Raw genomic sequence first — 25899 nt, 5'->3', positions numbered from 1 at the left:
GCCCCACTACAGTGGGTCTCCCCAAGTCTACTTCAGACAGGATGGTTGTGCTCTCCTGCACCCCCACAGCATTTCTTGTAGATAATTGTGAGGGTCCTCAAGTGTCACACTACACTTGGGACTGAATTTTGAGCCATTTTGTTTGAAAAGTTAAAGGAAATGGTAAGACTCTGAGGTGGTGGTCTTGGGGCCACCCAAGCAACTGGCATCTGGGTTACCATATCTGGCCTAATTGTGTCCCTGACACTCAGGTGCCCGTTCCCCCCCAACACACACACATGACTCTGAGGGAAGGGCCTGAGCAGGTGGCACCAGCAGAGACTGAAAAACAAAGAGCAGAAAAAGTACAAAGTTGGAGGGCAGGGGGTGGCCTCTGTGAGCAAAGAGCAGGAGTGGCAAGTGGCCACGTGTGGACCCAGCACACAGCCCCTCAGGTGGCCACACCTCAAACCTGGACTTTGGCTGCCCTGGGTAGGCAGGCCAGCCAGGCTGTGCCCCAGTGAGCAGGAGGTGTCCGGGCTTACTCATTAGGCCACAGCCACAGCCACCATGCCTGAGAGGACCTGGGAGCTGCGCCTGCTGCTTCTGCTGGGGCTGGGGCTGGGGTCCCAGGAGGCCCTACCCCCTCCCTGTGAGAGGTAGGAGTGGAGAAGGCAGCTGGAGATGGGGCAGGAAGGCCAGGGTCTGGAAGGTTGGGATGAGATCTCAGGGGCTGGGGGTGAGCCCTTCAGAGGGAAGGGAAGGGAAGGAAGTTAGGTTTCCTTGTGTAGTAGGCTGTGTCCCGGGCACTGGACCTCCAGTGCTGGGAAAAGATGTTGATGCCTGAGGCTGGCCAATGCATGGTCCAGGAGCTGCTGGCCAGAGCCCTCCATCCCTGAAGTCCTCCCTCCAAGCTGCTTCTTGAACTGTTCTCAGGACCATTCTAGGAAACTTTCTGCCTGATTTCACCAGTCTAGATGTGAAAGGGGGCATAAGGGCTTGAAAAGAGCTCCTGGGTTTAACCTCTGACCTCTGTGACCAAGGGCAAGTCAAACCTCTTTCCCCAGCCATAGTTTCTATCTCCAAATAATGAAGGTAAGTGAGCCTGTCCTGCTCCCGGACTCACGTGAATATACTGAGCTCTCACTATGCCTCTTGGGCTGCAACAGTCAACAAGAAAAACAAGGTCCCTGTCTTCATGGACCTTACATAATAAGCAAGAAAAGTAATAATAGAAGCCAAATAGTGATAGAAGCACAATTAAAAGTTAAAATGAAGTTAGGGAGCCACTCATGCGTGTGGGCAGCGGATGTTTCAGATAGGATGGGGAGGGAAGGTGTCCCTGAGAAGATAATGTTTGGCAGAATTGTGGAAGGATCCATCCCTCTGCAGGTCTGGGAGAAGAAATTCCAGACATGGAAACTTCAGTGCAAAGGCCCTGAGATCACTGTGGAAGGATCAGGAAGAAGGCCTGTGTGGTTGGGACAGAAGTGGAAATAGGCCAGGGGAGACAGAGGTGGGTCTGGGGAAAAGGAGACCAGGGCTTAGGACCAGAAAGGTGAGCAGTGGTCCAATATAGCATACGTTTTGAAGATTGAGCTGATAGGACTTGCTGATAGAATATAAAGGGAAAGGATATATCTGGGATAATTGATAGGTTTTTGCCCTGAGCAATTGTAATAGGGATTTCAGAGAGGCTGTGTGATCAAGTGTTTTGTCAAACTTTAGGTTGGTTGCCAAAAGTATGGAAAGAAGACTGTTCTGGCTGTCTCTAGGACCACCCTCAGCTTCAGTGATTTATTACTACTCACCAAATGATTATATCCATAGTTACCGTTTATTTCAGTGAAAGGATACAGATTAAAATCAGGAAAGGTAAGAGGCGTATAGGTCAGAGTCCAGGAGAGAAGAAACACAAGCTTCCAGTTGTCTTCTCCCAATGGATTTATATGGAAAGCACTTAATTTTTTCAGCAACAACGTGTGACAACATGACATACATGAAGTATGGCCAACCAGGAGGCTCACCTGGGCCTTGACATCCAGGGTTTTCATTGGGGGTCAATTACAGAGGCATGGAGTATCCGCATGGCTGACCTTAGTTACTCAATCTTCAGATCTCTAAAGGTCAAAGGGATCCTGGGTGGCCCTGGGCTCCCACCATAAATCACATTATTAGCATAAAATATCCAGCATGACCCAAGGCTCCAGGTAAACAAAGATATATCAGGCAGGCCTTCAGCAGCTTAGAGGTTCTCTCTCTGGAGCCAGGCACACACAAGACTGTCTTTGAAATGTGCAGGTTTGAACACAGAAGACCTACTAAGTCAACCCTTTACTGCACAGGCTACTTGTTGTGTAATGAAGAATTCGTCTAGTCCTTGTCCTGGGTTCCTGGGACATAACCTCTAAGCTTCTGGAATTTCCCAAGTGACAGGGGTGTCTTTGGCATTCTGAGTGGGCTCTGATAGTTTATGTTAGTGAGGTGACTCATGGTGGGCCCCTAGTTGGGTCATGCTAATGAGATGACTCAAGATGGGGGCAGACCATGACAGAAAGACTAACCATGTGATTAGAGCTTTGGGCCACATGACATCAGCCTGACCTCCCAACCTCCAGGGATTGGGAGGGGCTGAAAAATAAGTTCAGTCATGTGGCCAATGATCCAATCAATCATGCCCATGTGATGAGACCCCAATAAAAACTCTGGACACCAAGGCTCAGTGGAGCCTCCTGTTTGGTGAACACTTTGGTGTGCCAGGAGGGTGATATGTCCTGAGTCTATGGGGAGAGGGCACGGAAGCTCTGCATTCAGGACTCTCCTAGACCTCTCCAACGTGTGTCTTCATTTGGCTGTCCTGATTTCTATCCTTATAATAAAACTATATCATAAGCATAGCACTTTCCTGAGTTCTGTGAGTCATTCTAGCGAATTATTGAACCTGAAACATTTGTGGGAACCCCCAAATTTATAGCCAGTTGGTCAGAAGTGGGGGTAGCTTGGGGGCCCATAAACTTGCAACTGGTGCCTAAAGTGAGAGCAGTCTTGTTGGGGACTGTGCCCTTGACTTGGGGGGTGTCTGAGCTAACTGGTTAGTACCAGAATTAAATTGCATTATTGCAGTTGGTGTCAGAAAGTGTGTGATTTTCTAGAATGACAGTGACTGACTGAAACATGTGGCTTGGGAAGAGCAAGATGAAAGGTCAAGAGATGAGGATCCTTTGATTATTGGATGGCCACAGAGTCACCCATGGTTTGGAACAGCTGTTGTGCTGTGATCAGTTACTAGAGGTAAAAGTCCCCAATAGAATTTAGAGACGATGGATCCAACTTATGGGGTGTTGGCTCACTAGATGCATAAAAAAACGCAAAATAATAGGAAAGCAATTTAAAAATACGATCCCTTGGTTACTGTTACCTATAATAGCAAAAATGAAAGTGAGAGATGGGCCAAGCTTAGATTCTGGCCAGTCCAAACTACGGCCTCTTGTCTCAAGGCCCCTGTTGAAGGAATATGTTGGGGAAGATCCTGATTCTGGCTGGCCTGAGGTATAGCCACTAGCCTCAGAGCCATTTCCAAAGAAAAAAATTATTCTGAAACAACAAATAATGAAGAAGTCTAGACTGATTCCCAAGAGAATGGGATAGACAGAGGAGAGAGCCAAGAGATTCGTCCCAGCAGGGTGGGAATCTTTAAGCAGTTAGTAAGAAATGGGATGGGGGCCAGCCTGGTGGTGTAGTGGTTAAGATTGCACGCTCTGCTTCAGTGGCCCAGGGTTCGCGGGTTTGGATCCCAGGCGTGGACCAACACACCACTCATCAAGCCATACTGTTGTGGCATCCCACATACAAAGTAGAGGAAGACTGGCATGGATATTAGCTCAGGGACCATCTTCCTCAAACAAAAAGAGGAAAATTGACAACAGATGTTAGCTCAGGGCCAATCTTTCTCACAAACGAAAAAAAAAGCAATGGGCTAAATAAAGCAGCTGTTGATAGGGTCAAAACAAAGGTCTTAATGCAGCTCCCTTAGAGGCTGAGTGGACCAATGGGAGCCCCTGCAGGCCCCCTAAAATGGAACAGCCCTAAACAAATCTACTATAGTCACCCTACTTTGGAGGAATTTGGAAAACTGCAAGGCAAAGACAGCAAAGAGAAACCTGACTTCCAACCTGCAGGGGCAATGGTCCTGAAATTTGATCAAGGTAAAGATTCATGGAAGGTCAGTGTCCCTTAGCTCTATCCCTGCTGGGGACTCAAAACCTTATGCATATGAGTGGGCAAAATGGTTGGAGGGTAGAGAAATTTCTTGGACTCTGTGACATGGGAACCCATGAACTATGGTACCAAAGTCACTGAGTGAAGCCCTAAAACGGGCTACAATCAGATTGAGAGGATATAGAAATGCAAGACTTGATAGGATTAAGGTGAAAGTTCAGATAAAAATTGGAATGTCTAAACAAGCTTTATGTCAAGTGGTTGTTTCTCCTTCACCCAAATGTTTTATGGGAATGGATATTGTGTCTGACTGGGGAACATTTCCACTACCTAACTCTATAAAACAAAAGGCATGTAAATCCCCCCATCAAGCAATGTTAACTGGGCATTCCAAACGGGAACCAATAAGATTGCCCGAGTCCACACAGATTGTAGCCTTCTGTGGAGTGTAGACTGGGGCTTATGGAAAAGCCTTTGGGCGCCTCCCAGCACGACTGCTGAGACTTTGGACTGGAGAATTTTCATCTGAGAGGCGATTACTAGCTTGCTATCAGACGTTCATTGAAACTATCCCTATGACTGAAGGACATCAGATAATCTTGAAATATAAAATACCCATAATATCTTGGGTGATATTGGAGAAATGCCCTAAAAGGGAGGGCAGTGCCCAGAAGAGTTCCACAGTAAAAAGGAAGTGGCTTGTGCAGGAACATGCTACTGGGGGAATGTAGAATACACATACTCAGTGTATTCAAGAGCAGATACACTCTTTTCCCCTAAGACTGACTTTGGAACCACCTGACGAGCTGCTGGATTCGATTGCCACTTGGACAGCGCCCTGTAAACAGCTCTCAATTGACCAAAAAAGAGCTGCTTGGTTCATGGATGGCAATTCCAAGGTGAACAGACAGCATACTGTTTGGAAAGCTGCCACTCTGATCAAAGAAAATAAAACCAAATCAGCCTGATGGGCTGAATTGCATGCTATTTGCCACTATGTTTGGGTTTTTACCTATTCTTGGTCAGTGGCCAATGGCCTGGCCATAGGGTTAGACAGAAGGGCAATGGAAAACTGACCTATAAAAACAATGCCCTATGTGGCAGGGTCCTATGGAAATCACTATGGGAATTTGAGGGGTACATTAAAGTAGACCACATTGTTGCCCGTCAGAAGCACTTCTTTCCTAGATTGGAAGGTACTTGGCGCCAGCAAGTACACATCCCAATGTGTTCATGTGAGGTAGCCACTTGGGTTCATGAACCGATTGGACTTTGGGAGGCTGCAGCAATGCAGAGATGGGCTGAGTCCAGATATATTCCACTTGTACTCTTTGAGACACAAAATGCCAGTAAGAACTGTTCTGTCTGCCAACAAGAGAGACAGACTACAGATGACTAGGGTGCAGATTCCTTGGGGGGAAGGACACACATATAGCTGGCAAATTGGACTGATGCTGGTAGACCCAGAAGGCTACAAGCGGGTCCTGACAGGAACAGACACTTACTCTGAACTGAGCTTTGCATAGCCAGTAGTAGATGCAAAAGCTCAAAATACTATAAGAGGACCAGAACAGAAGATACTGCACCAATTCAGACAACTGAGTTACATTTCTTCAGACCAAGGAATGCTTTCATCCTCAGAGTAATGGTTTGATAGAGAATTGGAATGGGCAATTCAAACACTGGTTGTCTAAAACAGGGGGAGATATAGGTATTGATGCAGGGTCGGTGAGCCGAGGAGTCCAAAGAAAGATTTCTTAGACTCTTAAGATCTGGCAGTAGTGCTCTTTTATTTAGAGAATAGAATAGCATGGGGACAGGACCCATGGGCAGGCAGAGCTGCTGCCGGCATGTTGCTGCTGCCGCTTCTGCTGCCTCTGCTGCTGCTGCAAAGTTGGGTGGAGAGTAAGGCTAAATTTAAGGCATAGGTATATGATTCATCTCTTTACAAGACAAAGGAAAGAACATGAAAAAAAAGTTAAAATGGTATCAGTGCAGGTGGGATCTGGTCATTGGGTGATCCCATGACTTTTAGACAAGAATCAAATCGGATTAAGTAAAGGTTAGACAGGTTAGACGCCACCACCCTAAACCAGTTACATGAGATTGCCAGACAGCAACCAACTTAAGTTCTTGACTTCCCCATTAAGAATTTCTAGGGATAAGGTCATCTCTCTTCTTCTCCCTGGTACAGAGAGGGAGGCACCTTTTACAGATACAGATTTACCATACAAATGTAAATGTGTCCCAACAAGGGCAAGTTCCACTCCCCAGAGCCTCCTTCCCTGTCCCAGTTTATCTAAAGCAATCAGCCCCAAACAGTCCCGATGCCAAAGAGACACATCCTGGGGTGGCCAATTTCAGGTCCCTACAAGGTCATCCCCCCTTCCTTCACAAACGCAAATGTCTCTCAAAAGGGCAAGCAAAATTCTAGTCCTCGGAGCCTGCTTCTCATCTGTAGTTTTAAAAATAACCAGCCTAAAATCCTCATCAGGTATGAAGGGCTGGTTACACACCTTCACAAGTGCCTTCTCACATTCAATATGAGGGGTCAAGGGACTGTCCCGACTAGATGGATTCCTCTACTTTTCTGGGTGAACCTAGGGAAGAGGGAGTGGAGAGGATGTTGGTATGACTATATGATTCTTCCCATGGGAGGAAGACAATGGTATGACTATACGTTTTTCTTTCTTCCCCACATCACTTCAGATTTCTTTTTCCTACCTGATGTAGTGGTCCCAGGACCAAGACTGCAGCTACGAGTGCCAGAAGCAGAGATGATCCCTAAGCAAGAAAATGTAACTACACCTTTATGCCATTATTCAGAATTAATAAGAATTCCTAAGAATATCATTGTGTCAGAATTCCCAAGAGCCCGATGTGGGGGGTTGTGCCTTCACTCTGTTTGGCCAAACTGGGGTTGTCAGAACTAGGACAGCTATATTCAGTCCTAGTTCAGGCCTAGTGGTAGGAATAGCCCACTCACTCTGTACCTATAAAACCCTACTCTATGTGGATGGGAATGGACTGTAGGGAAGGCACTTGCTAGGCTAGTATTGCTGCTTGCAATCTGGACCAGCACAGTGGCCAAACCTAACGCCCTTTCCAAACGTTGAAAAGTTTGGATATAACTGGAGAGGAGGAGGAGGATTAGTTGCTGAGGGTAAAGGAATGAATAAATGGATTAATAATAAATTTAATGAAGGAAATCCACTATGACATTAACACTTTAAAAGAGGCTCAGAGCAAAAAATGATATCGCCTCTTAGCTCAATTATACCAGATGCCTGAAAGGGTGAAACTATATTGCTGAGACCACTCCGACTTTGGAATCTGACAAGATCCAGTGGAAGCCTGCAAACCTCAGTGGCCTCGCCCTGGGAGACATTTTGGTCATAAGATATGATGATGAACTAGACTAATTATTAATGCTTGTATGGGACTGTAGTAATGTGCCAACATCTTTGACTCTTATTTTTCAGGTTACATCTACCATAGTGTGATATGATAAAACACGGACATTGTTGGTTAGAGTATAATATTGATGGTCAAATGAATTGGGAAGTTGAGTTAAAAGCCTCCTATCCCTACCCTATGCTAACTCTAAACGTGAGGTATATTCATGTTGATACTATTGCTTTATCTATTATATAAATGCTACCCCAAATGTAGCTGCTCCAACAGGTATGACTATTTTGCTGTAAGGGATCCATACCCAGAGACCAGGGAGTGGCCTGTTGTATAACAAAGAATTTATCTGTCCTTTGACCTCGATTCCTGGGATGCAACCTCTAAACTCTTGTAATCTCCCAAGCGTCCTTGGTATTCAGGGTGGGCTCTTATTGTTTATGTTAATAAGGTGACTCATGAGGGCCCCTAGATGGGTCATGCTAATGAGATGACTCATGATGGGGGCAGGCCATGCCAGAAAGACCATGTGATTAGAAGGTTGGGACTTTGGGCCACATGATATCAGCCCAACCTCCAGGGAGGTGGGGCTAGAGATTGATCTCAATCATATGACCAATGCTTCAATCAATCATACCTATGTAATGGAACCCTACTAACAACTCTGGACATCAAAGCTCAGTGGAGCTTCAATGAACTCCTGAACACAGCGATGTGCCAGGAGGATGATGCATCCTGATTTCACACAAGATGAGGACACAGCAGTTCTGTGTTCAGGACCCTTCCAGACCTCACCCTATATGTTGTGAAAATGAACTGAGTGAGGGCGGTTTTATTAGAGGCTGTGCCCTTAAGCCTGTGGAGTGCACTAACTCTGGGTGGTTAGCATCAGAATTGAATTCAGTCCACCACTCCTCTGGCCCTTGGCCTAGGCTCTCTTACAGCAAAACCATCATAATTGTCTGAGCACCTGTATTTAGTATAGTAGTTACACACAATAGTATCAGCATGACTCTGCCTAACATTTGGAGGAACCAGTGCAGACAAGAGACAGATTTAAAGAAACGACAAATCTGATCTATAAAGGATTTACATACATTTTCATATTTTTGTACTGATTTGATTACTCATTTCCCTCCTTACTCTGCCGCTCTTTGTATCTTTTGATAAACTTGTGCAGAACTACTTAGCACAGAGTTAGCTAAATCCAGTTCTTCCTCAGGCCAGTCATTTTCCATTGGTATTACATTCTGAGGAGGCTTTAACTCAGTCTCTCAATATGGTTAACCATCAATATCATTATTATCATATGGCTTATTTATACAAGGTAGTTGAATCGTACCAACAATACCAGTGTTACACCATATCCTAGTATGGTCAAAGTACAATTCAGTTTTTTTTTCCTTTGAGGAAGATTAGCCCTGAGCTAACTACTGCCAATCCGCCTCTTTTTTGCTGAGGAAGCCTGGACCTGAGCTAACATCCGTGCCCATCTTCCTCTACTTTATATGTGGAACGCCTACCACAGCATGGTGTGCCAAGCGGTGCCATGTCTGCACCCAGGATTCGAACCGGCGAACCCCGGGCCACCAAGAAGCGGAACGTGCACACTTAACTGTTGCACCACTGAGCCAGCCCCCAATTCAGTTTTATTACAGAACAAATCTGAAGAATTACAGAGGCATTTTCTATGCCTTCCCAATGGAATCAAACCTCCCGTAAACTAAATATTATTATGGACATGCATTATTACAAGTGGCCATGACTTGTAATTGTTATTTGTTATTTCTGGGTTCTAAGTCAGGCACCAGGAGGCAAAGCCAGTCACCCTGTCTCAGTTCACAGGCTGGTACTGAGACTAGTTCCATTGTGTGCTGTTATATAGCAGGGCCCACCTCCATCCAATGGGAGGACACAGGTGGTATTCAGAACAGTTTCTGTCCCTGCAAATTGTACTACAGGGTATGTCTTCTTCGATCTCTTCTTGGAGCGAAGGCAGTCATAGTGCATCAATGTAAAGTACAAGTGTCCCAGAGAACTTTCATGGGTTTGCAGGTCCATAAGATTCCCTTAGGAGTGCCCCTTGAGCCTCAGCAGCTAGTGTGGAGGACCATTGCCCGGTGGCTCCTTTGGCCTCAATCAGCATTAAAATAGTCAGGAGGCCCTGTTGGGTGAGGGTACAACCCTTTCCCAGAGCTGGGCCCTAGCATTATCCAGCATTATCTGATGCCTTTGCCTGACCCACTTTACTAAAGCCTCATCGTCTTTGCAGGATGGCTCCCATCCTTTGCTTTCCTCCTAGAAGAGAACTCCTTCTAATCTGCTTATTCTAGTGAATAAAGATTTTTTCCTCTGAATACCTCTCCTCATTAAAAGCAAATTCAGTTTGTTGCACAATGGGGGACTGATCTCCCCCAAAGCCCTTTTCTGTCTCATGGGCCAATGTTGTTTAATCCACCATGCATGCTGTTGCCATCGTGTACTAAAGGCCTGAGTGCTGTAAGGATAAGTGTTTTGTACCCCAAAATGGTGGATCCCCCACATTAGAGTTAGGTAAGTGGTAGTCACACCTAGATGTAATTTTTTTCCATATGCTTTTGATTTGTTTACACTCATATCATCAAAATATGTTTTTAAAGAGCTTGTGGAGATCCCAAAAGGCTCCTCAGCCTTTTTTTAATTGAGTTCATAATAGTTTACATCATTGTGAAATTTCAGTTGTACATTATTTCTTGTCTGCCACCACACAAGTGCTCCCCTTCAAACCCCGTGCCCACCCCCTACCCCGCTTCCCCTGGTAACCACTGAACTGTTTTCTTTGTCCATGTGTTTTTTATATTCCACACACGAGTGAAATCATATGGTGTTTGTCTTTCTCAGTCTGGCTTATTTCACTTAGCATAATTCCCTCCAGGTCCATCTGTGTTGTTGCAAATGGGATGATTTTGTCTTTTTTTACAGCTGAGTAGTATTCCATTGTATATATATATACACCACATCTTCTTTATCCAATCATCAGTTGATGCGCACTTGGATTGTTTTCATGTCTTGGCTATTGTGAGTAGTGGTGCAATGAACATAGGGGTACATATGTTACTTTGGATTGTTGATTTCAAGTTGTTTGGGTAGATACCCAGTGGTGGGAAAGCTGGGTCATATGGTAGGTCTATTTTTAGTTTTTTGAGGGATCTCCACACTGTTTTCCATAGTGGCTGCCCCAGGTTGCATTCCCACCAGCAGTGTATCAGCATTCCCTTTCCTCCACATCCTCTCCAACATCTGTTGTTTTTTGTCTTGTTAATTATAGCCACTCTGACTGGTATAAGGTGATACCTCATTGTAGTTTTGATTTGCATTTCTCTAATAATTAGTGATGTTGAGCATCTTTTCATGTGTCTGTTGGCCATCTGTATATCTTCCTTGGAAAAATGTCTGTTCATGTCCTCTCCCCATTTTTTTTATCAGGTTGTTTTTGTTGTTGTTGAGTTGTGTGTATTCTTTATATACTTTGGAGATTAATCCCTTGTCTGATAAATGATTTGCAAATATTTTCTCCCAGTTGGTGAGTTGTCTTTCCATTTTGTTCATGGTTTCCTTTGCTTTGATGAAGCTTTTTAGTATGATGTAGTCCCATTTGTTAACTTTTTCCTTTGTTTCCCTTACCCGAGTAGACATGGTATTCGAAAAGATGTGGCTAAGACCAATATCGGAGAGTGTACTGCCTGTTTTCTTCTAGAATTTTTTTTTTTTTTTTTGGAAGATTAGACCTGAGCTAACATCTGCTGCGAAACCTCCTCTTTTTGCTAGGAAGACTGGCCCTGAACTAACATTCGTGCCCATCTTCCCCTACTTTTTATATGTGGGATGCCTGCCACAGCATGGCTTGCCAAGCGGTGCCATGTCTGCACCCAGGATCCAAACTGGTGAACCCCCGGCCATCGAAATGGAACATGCGAACTTAACCGCTGCGACACCAGGCCGGCCCTTCTTCTAGGATTTTTATAGTTTCAATTCTTACATTCAAATCTTTAATCCATTTGGAGTTAATTTTTGTGTATGGAGCAAGATAATTGTCTACTTTCATTCTTTTGCATGTGACTGTCCAGTTTTCCCAACACCATTTATTGAAGAGACTTTCCTTTCTCCATTGTATGTTCTTGGATCCTTTGTCAAAGATTAACTGTCCATAGATGTGTGGTTTTATTTCTGGTCTTTCAATTCTGACCCATTGATCTGTTTGTCTGTTTTTGTGCCAGTACCATGCTGTTTTGATTACTATAGCTTTGGAGTATGTTTTGAAGTTAAGGATTGTGATGTCTCCAGTTTTGTTTGTTTTTTCCTCAGTATTGCTTTGGCTATTTGGGGTCTTTTGTCATTCCATATAAATTTTTGGATTCTTTGTTCTATTTCTCTAAAGAATGTTATTGGGATTGCACTGAATCTATAGATTGCTTTAGGTAGTGTGGACATTTTAACTGTGTTTATTCTTCCGACCCATGAACATGGAATATCTTTCCATTTCTTTCTGTCTTCTTCAATTTCTTTCAATAATGTCTTATAGTTTTCAGTGTACAGCTCTTTCACCTCTTTGGTTAAGTTTATTCCTAGGTATTTCATTCTTTTTGTTCTGATTGTAAATGGGACTGCATTCTTGATTTCTTTTTCTGCTAGTTCATTGTTAGTGTATAGGAATGCAACTGATTTTTTAAAATTGACTTTGTACCTTGAAACTTTGCTGTAGTTGTTGATTACTTCTAATAGTTTTCTGGTGGATCCTTTAGGATTTTCTACATATAAAATGATATCATGTGCAAATAGCGAAAGTTTCACTTCTTCCTTTCCAATTTGGATTCCTTTTATTTCTTTTTGTTGCCTAATTGCTCTGGCCAATACCTATGTTGAATAAGAGTGGTGAGAGTGGGCACCCTTGTCTTGTTCCTATTCTCAGAGGGATGGCTTTCTGTTTTTCACCATTAAGTATGATGTTGGCTGTGGGTTTGTCATATATGGACTTTACTATGTTGAGGTACTTTGCTTCAATATCCATTTTATTGAGAGTTCTGTTTTTTTAAGAGTTAATTTTTTTTTCCCCTTCTTCTCTCCAAAGCCTCCCAGTACATAGGTGTATATATTTTAGTTGTGGTTCCTTCTAGTTGTGGCACGTGGCACGCCACCTCAGCGTGGCTTGATGAGCGGTGCTAGGTCTGCGCCCAGGATTCGAACTGGTGAAATCATGGGCCGCTGAAGCAAAGCGCACGAACTTAACCACTCGGCCACCAGGCTGGCCCCTATTGAGAGTTTTTATCATAAATTGATGTTGGATCTTGTCAAATGCTTTCTCTGCATCTATTGAGATGATCATGTGATTCTTATTCCTCATTTTGTTAATGTGGTGCATCACATTGATTGATTTGTGGATCTTGAACCATCCCTGTGTCCCTGGAATGAATCCCATTTGATTGTGGTATACGATTCTTTTAATGCATTGTTGTATTCAGTTTGCCAATATTTTATTGAGGATTTTTGCATCTAAGCTCATCAGTGATATTGGCCTGTAGTTTTCCTTCTTCATGTGTCCTTGTCTGGTTTCGGTATCAGGGTAATGTTGGAATGTGTTAGGAAATGTTCCATCTTCTTCAATTTTTCGGAATAGTTTGAGAAGGATAGGCACTAAATCTTCTTTGAATGTTTGGTAAAATTCTCCAGAGAAGCCATCTGGTCCTGGACTTTTGTTTTTTGGGAGGTTTTTGATTACTGTTTCAATCTCTGTACTTGTGATAGGTCTATTCAGATTCTCTATTTCTTCTTGATTCAGTTTTGGGAAGTTGTATGAGTCTAGTAATTCATTTCCTCTAGGTTATTGAATTTGTGGGCATATAGTTTTTCATAGTATTCTCTTATAATCCTTTGTATTTCTGCAGTACCTGGTATTTCTCCTCTTTCACTTGTGATTTTATTTATTTGAGCCTTCTCTCTTTTTTTCTTGGTGAGCCAGGCGAAGCGTTTGTCAATTTTGTTTATCTTCTCACAGACCTGCTCTTAGTTTCCCTAATCCTTTCTACTATTTTTTTAGTCTCTATTTCATTTATTTCTGCTCTGATTTTTATTATTTCCCTCCTCTAGATGTAATTTATTTTGAGTATGCCATAAGGCCTCCCCTAGCATTCCTTGTCTCAGGATGGGGCTATTCCCCAGGAGAATTTGGACATAACGTGTGATGCCTACTGCTTTAATCCCATAAGAAACCCATTTTTTCCCTAATCTGTTTAGTATCTTTCTACTGACAAAACCAAAGGTGATCTGCACTTGTGCATGTAGCACACTGTGGCCTTTTGGGCATGCTGCTGCTATATTTTGTCTATTAAAACCAAGGACATTTTGGGGCCAGCACCATGGTGGAGGGGTTAAGTTGGCATGCTCTGCTTCAGCAGCGCAGGGTTTTGCTGGTTTGGATCCTAGGCGCGGACATGGCACCGCTCATCAGGCCATGCTGAGGCGGCGTCCCACATGCCACCACTAGAAGGACCTACAACTAAAATATACAACTATGTACTGCGGGGATTTAGGGAGAAAGAGTAGAAAAAAAAATAAAGACAATTTTAAAACAAAAACCAGGGAACTTTCTAAGCATTCGATTATCAAAGTTTGTAGTTACACAGCAACTAGTCAACCAGGAGTTATAAATCAGACAGTTCAAAGACCTGGTAGGGAGTAGTTCCTGGAAATTCCTTCCCAAATGATATCCTTCACAGTAGATGTAACCTGAAAACTTAGTAGAGTCAAGAGACACTGGCACATCACTAGAGTTCCTTTCAGTTGTGAACAGTTAATCCAGCTCATCATCATAATCTAAGACCAAAATGTCCCCCAGAGCCATGCCACTTGGCATTGCAGGCTTCCACTCAACTTTGTCAGGTTCCAAAGGCAGGGGTGGTCATGGCAAATATATGGCTTCACGATTTCAGGCATCTGGTTTAATTGTGCTAAAGACAATATTAACCTCTTGTTCTGAGCCTCTCTCCAGGCACCAAGGTAATGTCGACTTTCCATTTTCATTGCATACCCAATTATTCATCTCTTTACCCTCAGCTACTATTTCTCCTTCTCTCCATTTGTCATTGATTTTTATAAACCGTTCCACCTTTGGAAGGGACATTAGGTTGGGCCACTGTGCTGGTCCAGATTGCCGGCAACAATATCAATCTTGCAAGCCTCTCCGCCTCAGTCCCCTCCCATTCATACAGGATAGGGTTACCTAGGTCCAGAACGAGTAGGCTATTCCTATCACTACGCAATCCAGCTGCATTCACTGTTAGCTCCAATTCAACCAGATGGAGAGTAGACACAACCCACCCCATCAGGCCCTTAGGAATTCTGACATAAAGGTTTAAAAAGATAGTTACAGTTTCTTGCTTAGGGATCATCCCTGCTTCTGGCACTGCAGTTGCAGTCCTGGTCCAGGACCACTGTATCAGGTAGGAAAAAAGTAAGTTGAGATGATGTGGAAAAGAAGTGTATAGTCCTACCAGCAATATCTCCCACTCCCTCACAGATCCCCTAGAAAAGCAGAGGAATCTATCCAGTGGGGGCTCTCCCTTGACCTCCCTCATGTTGAGTGTAAGCACACACTTGTGAAGGTTGTAAGCCAGCCCTTCATGCTTTTATTTCTCCCCATTTAGACAACAAATCTTTCAATTGTCTGTTCCAATTCTCTATCAGGCCACCACTCTGAGGATGATATGCAACTTGATATGTCCATTTGACATGATATCTTTTGGCCCATTGTTGGAACTATGGGCTGTCCAAATTGGTACAGTATCTTCTGTTCCAGTGTAGTATTTGATAGCATTTTAAGCATTTTCATCTACAACCAGGTATGCAAAGCTACTTTAATGTGTCCCTTAAATTCCAACAGTGACTTCCTTAGGGTTATAACCATACAAGCATCCTTTTAATAGTCCAGTTTTTCACTGCCCATTTGCCAGGACACTGGCCACTGCCCATAAGTCAATAAAAACCCAAACACAGGGGCCTTTTCATTCAATTCTTCCATCACTGCAAGGGAAACAGCATGCAATTCAGCCCGCTGACCTGATTTGTTGTTAAGTTCTCCAAAGATTTCCATCAGTCGGTCAGAGCACAGTGGCCTTCCCAACAAACACTGTCTGTCCCCTTTGGAACTGCCATCGGTAGACCAAGCAGCTTTTTGTTGGTCAATAGAGAGCTGTTCACAGGGCACCTCCTGGAGATTCCTCAGGTGCTTCCAACGGCAGGTCTGGCCTTTCCAAAGGCAGGAAAAGAGGCCGCCTGCTGGTGAACATGATAAGTAACTCCTTGCGTTCCTGGAGTAGCATGTTCCTGTGTAAACCACTTCCATTTTATTAGGGAACTCTTTGGGGGCACTGCCTTCTTTATCAGAGTGTTTCTCTGACAGCACTGGAGACATTATGGGTATTTCAGGTTTCCAGGTATATTGTATGTCCTTCAGTCATAGAGGTGGTTTCAGTCAACACCAATAGCAAGCTAGTCATTGTCTCCCAAAAGGCGTATATCATACACATTTGGAAATTTTCTTGTCCAAAATCAGCAATTGCCACTGGGTGCAACTTACAGGCTTTTTTTTTTTTTTTTTAAAGATTTTATTTTTTCCTTTTTCTCCCCAAAGCCCCCCGGTACATAGTTGTGTATTCTTTGTTGTGGGTCCTTCTAGTTGTGGCATGTGGGACGCTGCCTCAGCGTGGTCTGATGAGCAGTGCCATGTCCGCGCCCAGGATTCGAACTAACGAAACACTGGGCCGCCTGCAGCGGAGCGCGCGAACTTAACCACTCGGCCACGGGGCCAGCCCCAGCAACTTACAGGCTTTTACCATAAGTCCTTCTTATTGGGTCCACACAGGGCCACTATACAGAGAATTGATCCATCTCATTCTAACACATCACTGATTAAAGTGATGATCTCCTTTTGTCCACCAGGTATTCTATACTGTTTCAAATTGATAACTAGTGCTGGCTCAGACAATTGTTTAGGTCCCTTACTGCACAAGGACCCTCCTCATTCTCTCAGCCCTGTATGTCACCACCACCCACAAACCCCTATGACACATGTGCACACATGCACATACACGCACGCACACACACGCACACACACACACACATATACAGCCCTTGTCCAGTCCAGGGAACTTGCCCCCGGCTCTAGCCTTTCTTCTCCCGTAATGGTGGTGGCCTGACTTGCTCCCCTCTCTGCAGCCAGATTTACTGCCAAGGGGAGCTCCTGCACCAAGTTCAGATGGCCAAGCTCTACCAGGACGACAAACAGTTTGTGGACATGCCACTGTCCTCAGCTCCAGGTAAGGCACCTGGGGGTCCCACCTCCTCCTGAACCTTCCACCAAAGATGCAGGCGACAAGACCAGGCAGAGAGAGGGGTCAGCTGGATCCTAGGGTCCTGGACCCTGCTGCTTGGACGCAGCCGGACGCTGCTGCTTGTTCCCCAGACCAAGTGCTGCAGCGCTTCAACGAGCTGGCTGAGGCCCACAACCACAGCATCCCTCAGCAGCAGCTGCAGCTGTTTGTCCAAGAACATTTCCAGCCCGTGGGGCAGGAGCTGGAGCCCTGGACTCCTGAAGACTGGAAAGAGAGGTAGAACCCTGTACAAATGGGCAGGGAACAGGAGAGGGCCCTTTAGGCAGGGCTGCTTCCCTGAACTCTGAGGGGCCGGTGTTTTTCCAGCCCCCAGTTCCTGCAGACAATCTCAGACCCCAACCTGCGAGCCTGGGCAGGGCAGCTGCACCAGCTCTGGAAGAAGCTGGGAAAGAAGGTATCAGTGTCCTGGGCCTGCCCCAGAGCCTGACCGAGAAGGATGGACCTGGGAGAGGGGTGTGCCAGCTTAGGGCCCACACTGCCCCTAGAGCACAGATTGGAACTCATTTCCTAAGAACACAGCTCCCTACCCCTGGGTCCTTGAACAGAAGCTCTCTAGAAAGAACTTCTGAGGGGGAGGAGATGGATGTCCACTTCTAATTCCTCACCTCCTCCCTGAAGCCCGTTCCAGCCTCCCCCAGGCAAACCTGGCCTGTCCTGCCACCTCTGGGCTGCCCAATCCTGCCCCTTACACCAGTGGTAATAGTTCATTCACCTGCTGGGCTCTCTCTTCCCCGAGCAACTCCAACTGGGGCCAGGCTTCTGCTCAGAAATGCTAATTGCTACTGCTGACTGTAGCCAAGCCCTGGGATCAGCACAGTCTGTTAGACACTTTCTCTCCTTTGTCTGAGGCTCAGAGAGGGCAGCCATTTGCCCAAGGCTGTACAGTACCTCTTCTCCAGCCCAGGCCCGAGGGCTCTGGCACCGGCTGGCACAGAGTGGTGCTCCGGACTCCCTCTCTACCTTGGGCTGCTTCCTCACCCAGCCCTGCAGGAACAAACCCAAGTCTCGTTCCACTGTTCCCTTCAAAATAACTGAGACAGGCTGACCTCTCTCCCCCTACAGAACCAGGAGGGAATGAACAGAGAAATACCTGATGTGGACACACAGCAAACCCCACTCTGGTCTTACAATTGCTCTCCCTCAGCCATGTTCATCCACATCTGCCTCACTGGGAAAGGGTTGGGGATTCTGTCCACACCTCCCCACAGAATAGGGGCCCTGAGTCTCTGAGCCTGGCTTGGGAGTGACAGCAGAGATTCACGGGGCACGGGGAGCTGGAAGGGATGGTCCCCCACCTGGGTGCTAATAAAGGCTGCTGCTCGGTGAGGACCTTCCGGGTGCCAGGCTGAGTGGTGGGGGCTCCTACACACCATCACCCTTAGCCAGGACTCCAGAGACCGGCACGTTGGGGACGAGCAGACCAGGCTCTCAGTGGCTCAGGCCTTGACCAAAGCCACATGGCTAGCAGCAGAAGAGTCAGAACTCAAGCAGCTGCTGGGCTCCAAAGCCTGCAGCTGCCAGCCCCAGCCTCCTCCAGCCTCTACTCCGTGGGGGTTCTAGGCCCCCTGTGCCCTCTCTCCTGACTCCAGGTGAAGCCAGAGGTCCTCAGCCACCCTGAGCAGTTCTCTCTGATCTACTCAGAACACCCCTTCATTGTGCCTGGCGGGCGCTTTGTCGAGTTCTACTACTGGTGAGCAGCCAGGGGCTGCAGGGGCAGCAGTGGTGGGGAACCCAGGGCCAGCACGGTGTCCTGGGCAGGACGGGGCGCCCTCGCGTGGCCTGGGTGTGCAGGTCAGAGGGAGCTGTGAGGAGATGCCTGAGCTGTCCCTTCCCCCAGGGACTCCTACTGGGTGATGGAGGGTCTGCTCCTCTCTGAGATGCCCGAGACAGTGAAGGGCATGCTGCAGAACTTCCTGGACCTGGTGCAAACGTAAGAGGGGGCCGGGCACCTCAAGGCCAGGGTAGAGGAGAAGCAGGTGCTGTGGGCTTGGAGCTGGACCTGCCTGGGCACTGGCGGCTGGGCAGACGCATCTGAGCAGGCCTGCTTCTTGGCAGCTACGGACATGTCCCCAACGGGGCCCGCGTGTACTACCTGCAGCGGAGCCAGCCCCCACTCCTGACCCTCATGATGGACCGCTACGTGACTCACACCAATGACACCGCCTTCCTACGGTGGGCACCCCTGCCTGTGCTGCCCTGCGGCCCCCCAGACCTGAGCCCTCCCAGGGTGGGACTGGGGCGGTGTGCCTGGGCTGAAGTGATGCTGGCTCCACCTCAGGGACAACATTGAGACCCTCGCCTTGGAGGTGGACTTCTGGGCTGAGAACAGGAGCATCTCTGTGAGCTCGGGTGGAAAGAGCTATGTCCTGAATCGCTATTATGTCCCTTATGGGGGACCCAGGTGAGGAACTGTCCACTCCCCCGCCTGCCCCCTCACCCCCGCCTCCTAGTCTCCTGCCTATTCACTCTGGTTTGAGTGTCACAACCCCCTGGGAAGGACAGTAAGTGACTTATCCCTACCTCTCAGATGGTGACACTGATAGCCCTGGAGTTACTTTGCAACCTTGGGCACCTCCCAGGTGAAACTGAACCCAGCCCCCCCATGCACAGGGCATGGAGAGACCAAAAAAAGATGCAGACCACTCCAGAGGGGTAGGCGGCAGGTTTAATAAAGAAGGGAACTTACTTACGAGGCTTGTCTTGGGCACCCACAAGACGAGCAGATCTCCGCACCTGCCAGCCTGAATCTTCAGTTTATGTAGAGGTCGTAACTGAGTTCAGTTACTTATTCAGTCCGATGGTCTCAACAACACCTTACTCCCTCAAGGCTATGTCCTTGGAACAGCTCCCACTGTGGAAACGGTAGGCAGAGGTACATTCCAAGGACAGGGGAGGGGGAGAGGAGGCTCCAACTGCCCAGGACCAACTTGAGGGTCAACTGGCGGTCACGTCCTCTTGATTGTCTCCTCCAACACCTGGGCAATCCAGGGCTGTGAGGCCCAAAGGGCAGCTGAGTCAACATGGCTCAGTCTCCAGCTTGGGCACAGGGGCTTAGAGCCTCCTAGTGCCAGACCAACCGCCTCCTCTTGCCAGGCCAGAGTCCTACAGCAAAGATGCAGAGCTGGCAGATACCTTGCCGGAAGGTGAGAAGCAACAGGGTGAGGGTGTCTGGGTGGGGCTGGATACCTGCAGTTGTGTCAGGCCCTGGTCCCCCGTGTGCTGCTGCCTTGTCCTCACAGGGGACCGAGAGGATCTGTTCGCCGAGCTCAAGGCTGGGGCTGAGTCTGGCTGGGACTTCTCTTCACGCTGGTTCATCGGAGGCCCAAACCCCGATTTGCTCAGCAGCACCCGAACCAGTAAATTTGTGCCTGTTGACCTCAATGCCTTCCTATGCCAGGCAGAGGAGCTGATGAGCAACTTCTACGCCAGACTGGGTGAGCCTGGCAGCAGGACAGGAGGTGTGCTTGTCCAGCTTGGGTCCCTGCCTCAGCCTTGGCCATAGAGCTGGAAGTAAGAACTTGGGTGAAGGGCCTCCAGCTTCCCAGCCTGCTCAATACCTCACCCCTAGTGCAGCCAGGGCAAGAGTACAAATGGAGCCCACTCTTATCTTCAGTCCCCCTCTCTTACTGGGAAGGCCTTCTAGGGCCTATGAAAGGACACCCTAGGCCATACATCCAAACTTCCTCCATTCCTCTCCCAAAACAACTGCCCTTTGACCACTCAAAGCTAGGCCAGTGATCTCCTGAGGATGGATGCAGGGAACAGGCCAGGGCAGGTCCTGGGAGCCATAGAGGGCATTTTGCTCAGGAAATTACAGGTCCTATAGGCCTGAAAAGTGGTGGGCTTCAGGTTGGCTTGTCCCCTTGGTGCTCAGGACTTTTTTGCCCTTGGGGAAGACAACAGGAAGAGGCCAAAACAGACCTTTCAAAGGCACAGGGCCCAAGGGCAGGGGTGCTGGTTGCTCAGCCTAAAGGCAGTGTTACCACAGGAAATGACACCCAAGCCACAAAGTACAGAAATTTGAGGGCACAGCGCTTAGCTGCCATGGAGGCCATCCTGTGGGATGAGGAGAAAGGTGCCTGGTTTGACTATGACCTTGAGACTGGAAAGAAGAACGCAGAATTTTATCCATCCAACCTCGCACCGCTCTGGGCCGGCTGCTTCTCTGACCTGGGTGACGTGGACAAGGCTCTGAAATACCTGGAGGTGAGGTGGGCAGCAGGGTGGACTGGTACACTGCGGGCAGGACCGCTCACTCTCTCCCTGACTCTGAGCAGTGACCTCCGGCAAGCGGCAGCCACCACCTCCTGCTCCACCCCAGGGGCTTAGCCTGCAGGTCTCCCTGCAGCCACCAGGGGGAAGTTGTGAGCCAAGAAGAGAAGGCCCAGGAAAGCAACATCTGGCTTCAGGAGGGCCCAGCCTCCTGGCTCCCTATCCAGCCCCCACCCATAGTCATAGCAATGTCTGGAACCTTCTAGGACAGCCAGATCCTGACCTACCAGTACGGGATCCCGACCTCTCTCCAGAAGACAGGCCAGCAGTGGGACTTGCCCAATGCCTGGGCCCCCCTGCAGGACCTGGTCATCAGAGGTAGGAGGCAGGGATGGGGCCCATCCCAGGGCTTTACCCCTGTGACTATAGAGGGTCAGCCTCCCTGGTCCTGGGGAGGCAGGAACAGAGGATGCGGGGGCCTTTCTCTGACTTCTCTGCTCTCTGGGCCTCCCACTCAGCAAACATTTACATCCACCCCACCTGTCAGAGGAATAAGCCCTCCCCTCTCCCTCCAAACCCAGGCACTGGATTAAGAACTAGTGGCCCATGGTGCCAGGAGGGAGGTCTTAGGGCCCAGGCCTCTCTCCCTCCTGGAGGAGAGTGAGGCTCAGGCCTCTGCTCCCCCTGGGATGGGGGCTCTGGAGATTCAGGGTCCTGCCTGGGGTGGGGTCTAGGTCTGGCCAAGTCTCCTTCACCTCGGGCCCAGGAAGTGGCTTTCCAGCTGGCCCAGAATTGGATCCGAACCAACTTTGATGTCTACTCCAATACATCAGCTATGTATGAGAAGGTGAGCTGGCCGGGAGCCCAGTCCCACAGGGGCTCCTCCCCAGGTGACATGGGGAACTGTCAGGCTTGCAAAGCCCAGGCCCAGCACAGCCAGGGACGGGGCGGCACCCGGTGGCCATTCTTGGGCACTGCAAGGGTCGGAGCTGCAGCCCAGAGCAGCTTCTCCCAAAGGGGCTCCCATTTCTTGCTTCCCCGAGAGGGCTGTGTGGGCAGGCTGGAGGTAGCACCTGACCTTAAAGCCCATCCTCTTGTCCCCAGTATGACATCAGCAACGGTGGACAGCCAGGGGGTGGAGGGGAGTACGAAGTTCAGGTGAGTGGGCCAACATCCTCCAGGGAGCTATGGGCTCTGCTGACCCACAACTGACCGTGACCTCCCCTCTCTAGGCCTCAGATTCCTCCCCTGGATGTGGGCCCACAGGCAGGAGCCTGACTGGTGCTCCTTGGTACCCCAGGGGCTAGGCGGGGCCGGAACCTCTGGGTGAACATCCCACAGCCTCTCAAAGGACTTGAGGCCTTCCCCTGAGGTCTTGCCTCACTGGCCATCCTCTCTCCAGGAAGGGTTTGGCTGGACCAATGGAGTGGTCCTCATGCTCCTGGACCGCTATGGTGACCGGCTGAGCTCAGGCACTTGGACAGTTTTCCTGGAGCCTCACTGCCTCGCAGCTTCCCTTCTACTTAGCCTCCTGCTCAGCCTCCTGCCACAGTGACGGCCCCGTCTGCCCTCACTTCCTCCTCTGGCTCCAGCTCCTGCCTCATTAAACCTCTACCTGAGTCCCTACCTTCTCCTGCCTCTTCATCCTCCATCCCTGGAGACTCCATGCCCTCCTATGCCCCCAGCCAGTCCTCAGTCATCGTCAGGTGGAGGCAGGGTAGGGACCTGGAGGTCATGGGTTGGGCCCTGGGTCCCGCCTGGAACATTTAACAAGGTGGAGATCCTGCTTAGTGAGGAAGACCTAGCCCTCCTACCCCACATAGCCCAGCCCGGTGGGCTCCACAACCTGGACTCCCAAGACCTAGCCCTCCTACCCCATATACCCCGCCCAATGCCCCCCACAACCTGGCCTCCCAAACACATACTCCAAATGCTTTATTGTTTTGCTGAGACACTTACAAATACTGAAAATCACCCAGCCGGGCCCAGCAACCATGGCCCAGTGCTGGGAAGGGGGGCAGGAAGGTGGGCTTAGTGTTAAGGCGGAAAGGGCCGAGGCCACACAGCTGGAAGCCTGGTCCTCTGCTCTTCATTTTCATTATCCTTCCAAGGCAAAAGGGAAGGCAGCCAGACCTCAGGGTCCTCCCCATCTGCTGCTTCCTCTCCTGCTCAGGCCTTCCCTCAGGGAGCATCTGAGCAGCTCTCTGTCCCTGTCAGAAACTCAGCCCTGTACAGGCCCTTTTAGTTTCCTCTCCCATTCCCAAACCTCCTCCTCTGGTCTCTAGATCCCCTGGCTTCGTCCCTTCTGGCTCTAAGCAAGGCACGAGTGGAAGGGAGAGGGCTGGACTAGGGGCCCAGTAGGCTGTGCATCAGGGCCTGGAGACACAGGCAGGGGGCAGGGAGAAGGTGTCCAGTCCCTTCCCCCCATCACGAGATGCCAAGGGCCTGGGCTGGAGAGATGATGGCACGTACCCTCAGATGGGCCCACAACTGAAGCAGTGGGCTGAGCCATGGAGCCAGGGCAATTAGTATGTAACCATGGCGATGAAACAGTCACTATGGTGACCATGGTGATGGGTCTGCAAAAAGGAAATGGGGCTGGGACCTCAAGGATGACACTCGAGGTCTCTGGCCCTTGAGGAAAGTAATAAAAAGTATAAATGCGGGAGAACAACGGGGTAGAGCAGGGTTTGAGAAGTATACTGCCTGAGCTGTTACCCCACTCTGGATGTGGCTCTGCTCAGCCCCCAAGGCCCCTGTAAAGGAGGCTGAAGCAAGAGGGGATCTTTGGCAGATTCTGGTACCATAATTTGTCCTTTACAAAAGAGAACAGGGGCTTGAGAGCACAAGTGCCAGGTCAGAGCTGAGAGAACCCCTCTATGACAGCTCCTCAGCCCTGGCTGGGGCCAGGGCAGGAGCCTGAAGGGTTATTTCAAGTTCTGGACTCCTAGGAGGCAGCAAAGCCCCCTCCCCACCTTTTATCTCCTGGCTGATTCTTTAGGGGGCCCGAGCTCAGAAACTCACAGGATGAGCTCCTTATAGAACATTACAAAAATCTTCTTGTACAAAAGCCCCAGTCATGCTCTATCCCCCTAGGGCCTCTAGGAGCACTTCTTTGAGGCCTGGGGCCCAGGGTGCAACTCTGTCTCCAGGGGTGAGGAGCAGCAAGTGGTCAGGCATGGGTCCTGGGGCCAGCCTGAGGGTCCAGGAGGCCCACACCAGTCAGTTCATGAACTGAGTGTAGCCCTCAGCCCCGGTGACAATGACATCCATCCAGATGCGCATGGCCTCTGCTGATGGGGCCACCATGTAGTACAGCCGGTCATGGGTTTTCACACAGAAGGTGAGGGCTGGGTTTGGGCTCTGCCGAGGAAGAGAGGAAGGTCTAAGACGGGGCTCAGCCCCAACCCCCAAGAGCATTCCCCTCACCTGCCTCCCCATCTGCCCTTTCCCTTCTCTGTCTCCAGGACTCCCTGGAGCTTGGGGTTGACTCCTAAAGAGGCCTGAAGCCAAGTGGGCCCCAGGCTGAGATGCTCACCTCCTCACCTGCCCCAGGACCCCAAAGGAGCAGAGATCAAGGCTGTGGTGGGCATCCGAGGCTTGGTGGGAGGGAGGCTGACATGCATTAAGGTAGATGGCCCTTGCCTCAAACATCTCCTATTTATCAGTCCTCACTACCAAATCTATTCTCTGAGGGTCCCCTACTCCCCTTTTAGCCATTCCTTCTGCATTGCCCACCCCCTCATAGGGAGACATCTTGCTGTCATCTCAGAAGAGAGAGGCAAGCAAGCCATACTTTCCGCTCTCTGCAACCCAACTTCACTTCTCCCTCAGGCCAGGGGCAAGGGAGGGGGATTTAGGGGAGAGTAAAGGGTCAGGGGTGAGTTGGGTACAGGAGACATTAATGTGCGGTAGTTCTGGTTACAGGTATATGGGGAGGGGTACCTCAGACACCATAGTGAAGCTGAAAAACCTCTTCTGGGAAGGGGAGAGGGAGAGAGGAAGAGAAAGTTTACAAAGAGAACAAGGAATGGGTCTGAGCCTCTGAAGATGACAGGCTGGAGGCCTTTGCTCCCAGAGCCTTCCTGGGCCCACCGCTTCCCCAGGGCTGTCTCTTCTGTCACCCTCACCTTGGCCGCACTGCGCAGGTGGTCATAGTATACTTCCTCGATGGCCTGGAAATAGATGACCCCCTTCAGCTTCGTCTCATGCTTGTCTGCAAAGGAAATAAGGGCCAGGCTGAGGAGGCCAGTCATACTTTACTTCAGGTCAAGCTCTGCTGACATGAAGCTACCCTGTCTGGGAAATGGGGCGATTCCCAGGACTTCAAAACAGAGCCTGACATGGAGCCCTGAAGATATGGTCAGTGCTCAGCCTCGCTCAGAATTATAAATAATGCAAACTAGAACTCCACCAAGATACCACTTATCACCTATCAGAATGGCAAAAATATACAAAAAATATACAGCTTACTTTTAGCAAGTCTGTGGAGAAACAGGCAGTCTAATAAATGACAGGTGAGAGTATAAATTGGTAAACCCTTATGGATGATTTGGCCGTCTCCACCAAAATTAGAAAAGTGTTTAAGAGGCCAGCCCTGTGGCCAAGTGGTTAAGTTCATGCGCTCTGCTTCAGCAGCCCAGGGTTTCACTGGTTC

General features: G+C 48.8%; 2 protein-coding genes across 51 annotated transcripts in view; one reads left to right on the top strand and one right to left on the bottom strand.

Annotated features, from left to right (window-relative positions):
- The first annotated feature begins 549 nt into the window (after positions 1 to 549).
- Positions 550 to 22883, top strand: TREH (trehalase). Its single transcript, XM_070273518.1, has 15 exons — positions 550 to 638; positions 16855 to 16955; positions 17102 to 17246; positions 17337 to 17424; positions 18620 to 18720; positions 18868 to 18960; positions 19086 to 19202; positions 19309 to 19431; positions 20124 to 20173; positions 20270 to 20464; positions 21019 to 21236; positions 21509 to 21620; positions 21977 to 22089; positions 22347 to 22400; positions 22645 to 22883. Exons 1-15 carry the CDS (start codon positions 550 to 552, stop codon positions 22795 to 22797), a joined length of 1752 nt encoding a protein of 583 aa, XP_070129619.1. The 3' UTR covers positions 22798 to 22883.
- A 279-nt stretch (positions 22884 to 23162) lies between these two features.
- The window catches only part of PHLDB1 (pleckstrin homology like domain family B member 1), a 46022-nt gene continuing 43285 nt past the window's right edge, over positions 23163 to 25899 (bottom strand). For 25 of the 50 annotated variants that reach the window (XM_070273716.1, XM_070273701.1, XM_070273702.1 and 22 more), the window contains 3 exons: positions 25373 to 25458; positions 25188 to 25220; positions 23163 to 24605 (listed from right to left, as the gene is read on the bottom strand). In XM_070273716.1, coding sequence (XP_070129817.1) covers positions 24465 to 24605; positions 25188 to 25220; positions 25373 to 25458 — 260 coding nt within the window. In that variant the 3' untranslated portion in view covers positions 23163 to 24464. The remainder of the gene's footprint in view (positions 24606 to 25187; positions 25221 to 25372; positions 25459 to 25899) is intronic. The other 25 variants (XM_070273704.1, XM_070273710.1, XM_070273708.1 and 22 more) reach the window with 1 other exon arrangement.

Source organism: Equus caballus, chromosome 7 (genome assembly GCF_041296265.1).
Source record: "Equus caballus isolate H_3958 breed thoroughbred chromosome 7, TB-T2T, whole genome shotgun sequence".
NCBI lineage: Eukaryota > Metazoa > Chordata > Mammalia > Perissodactyla > Equidae > Equus > Equus caballus.
This window is presented reverse-complemented; position numbering and strand designations above follow the sequence as displayed.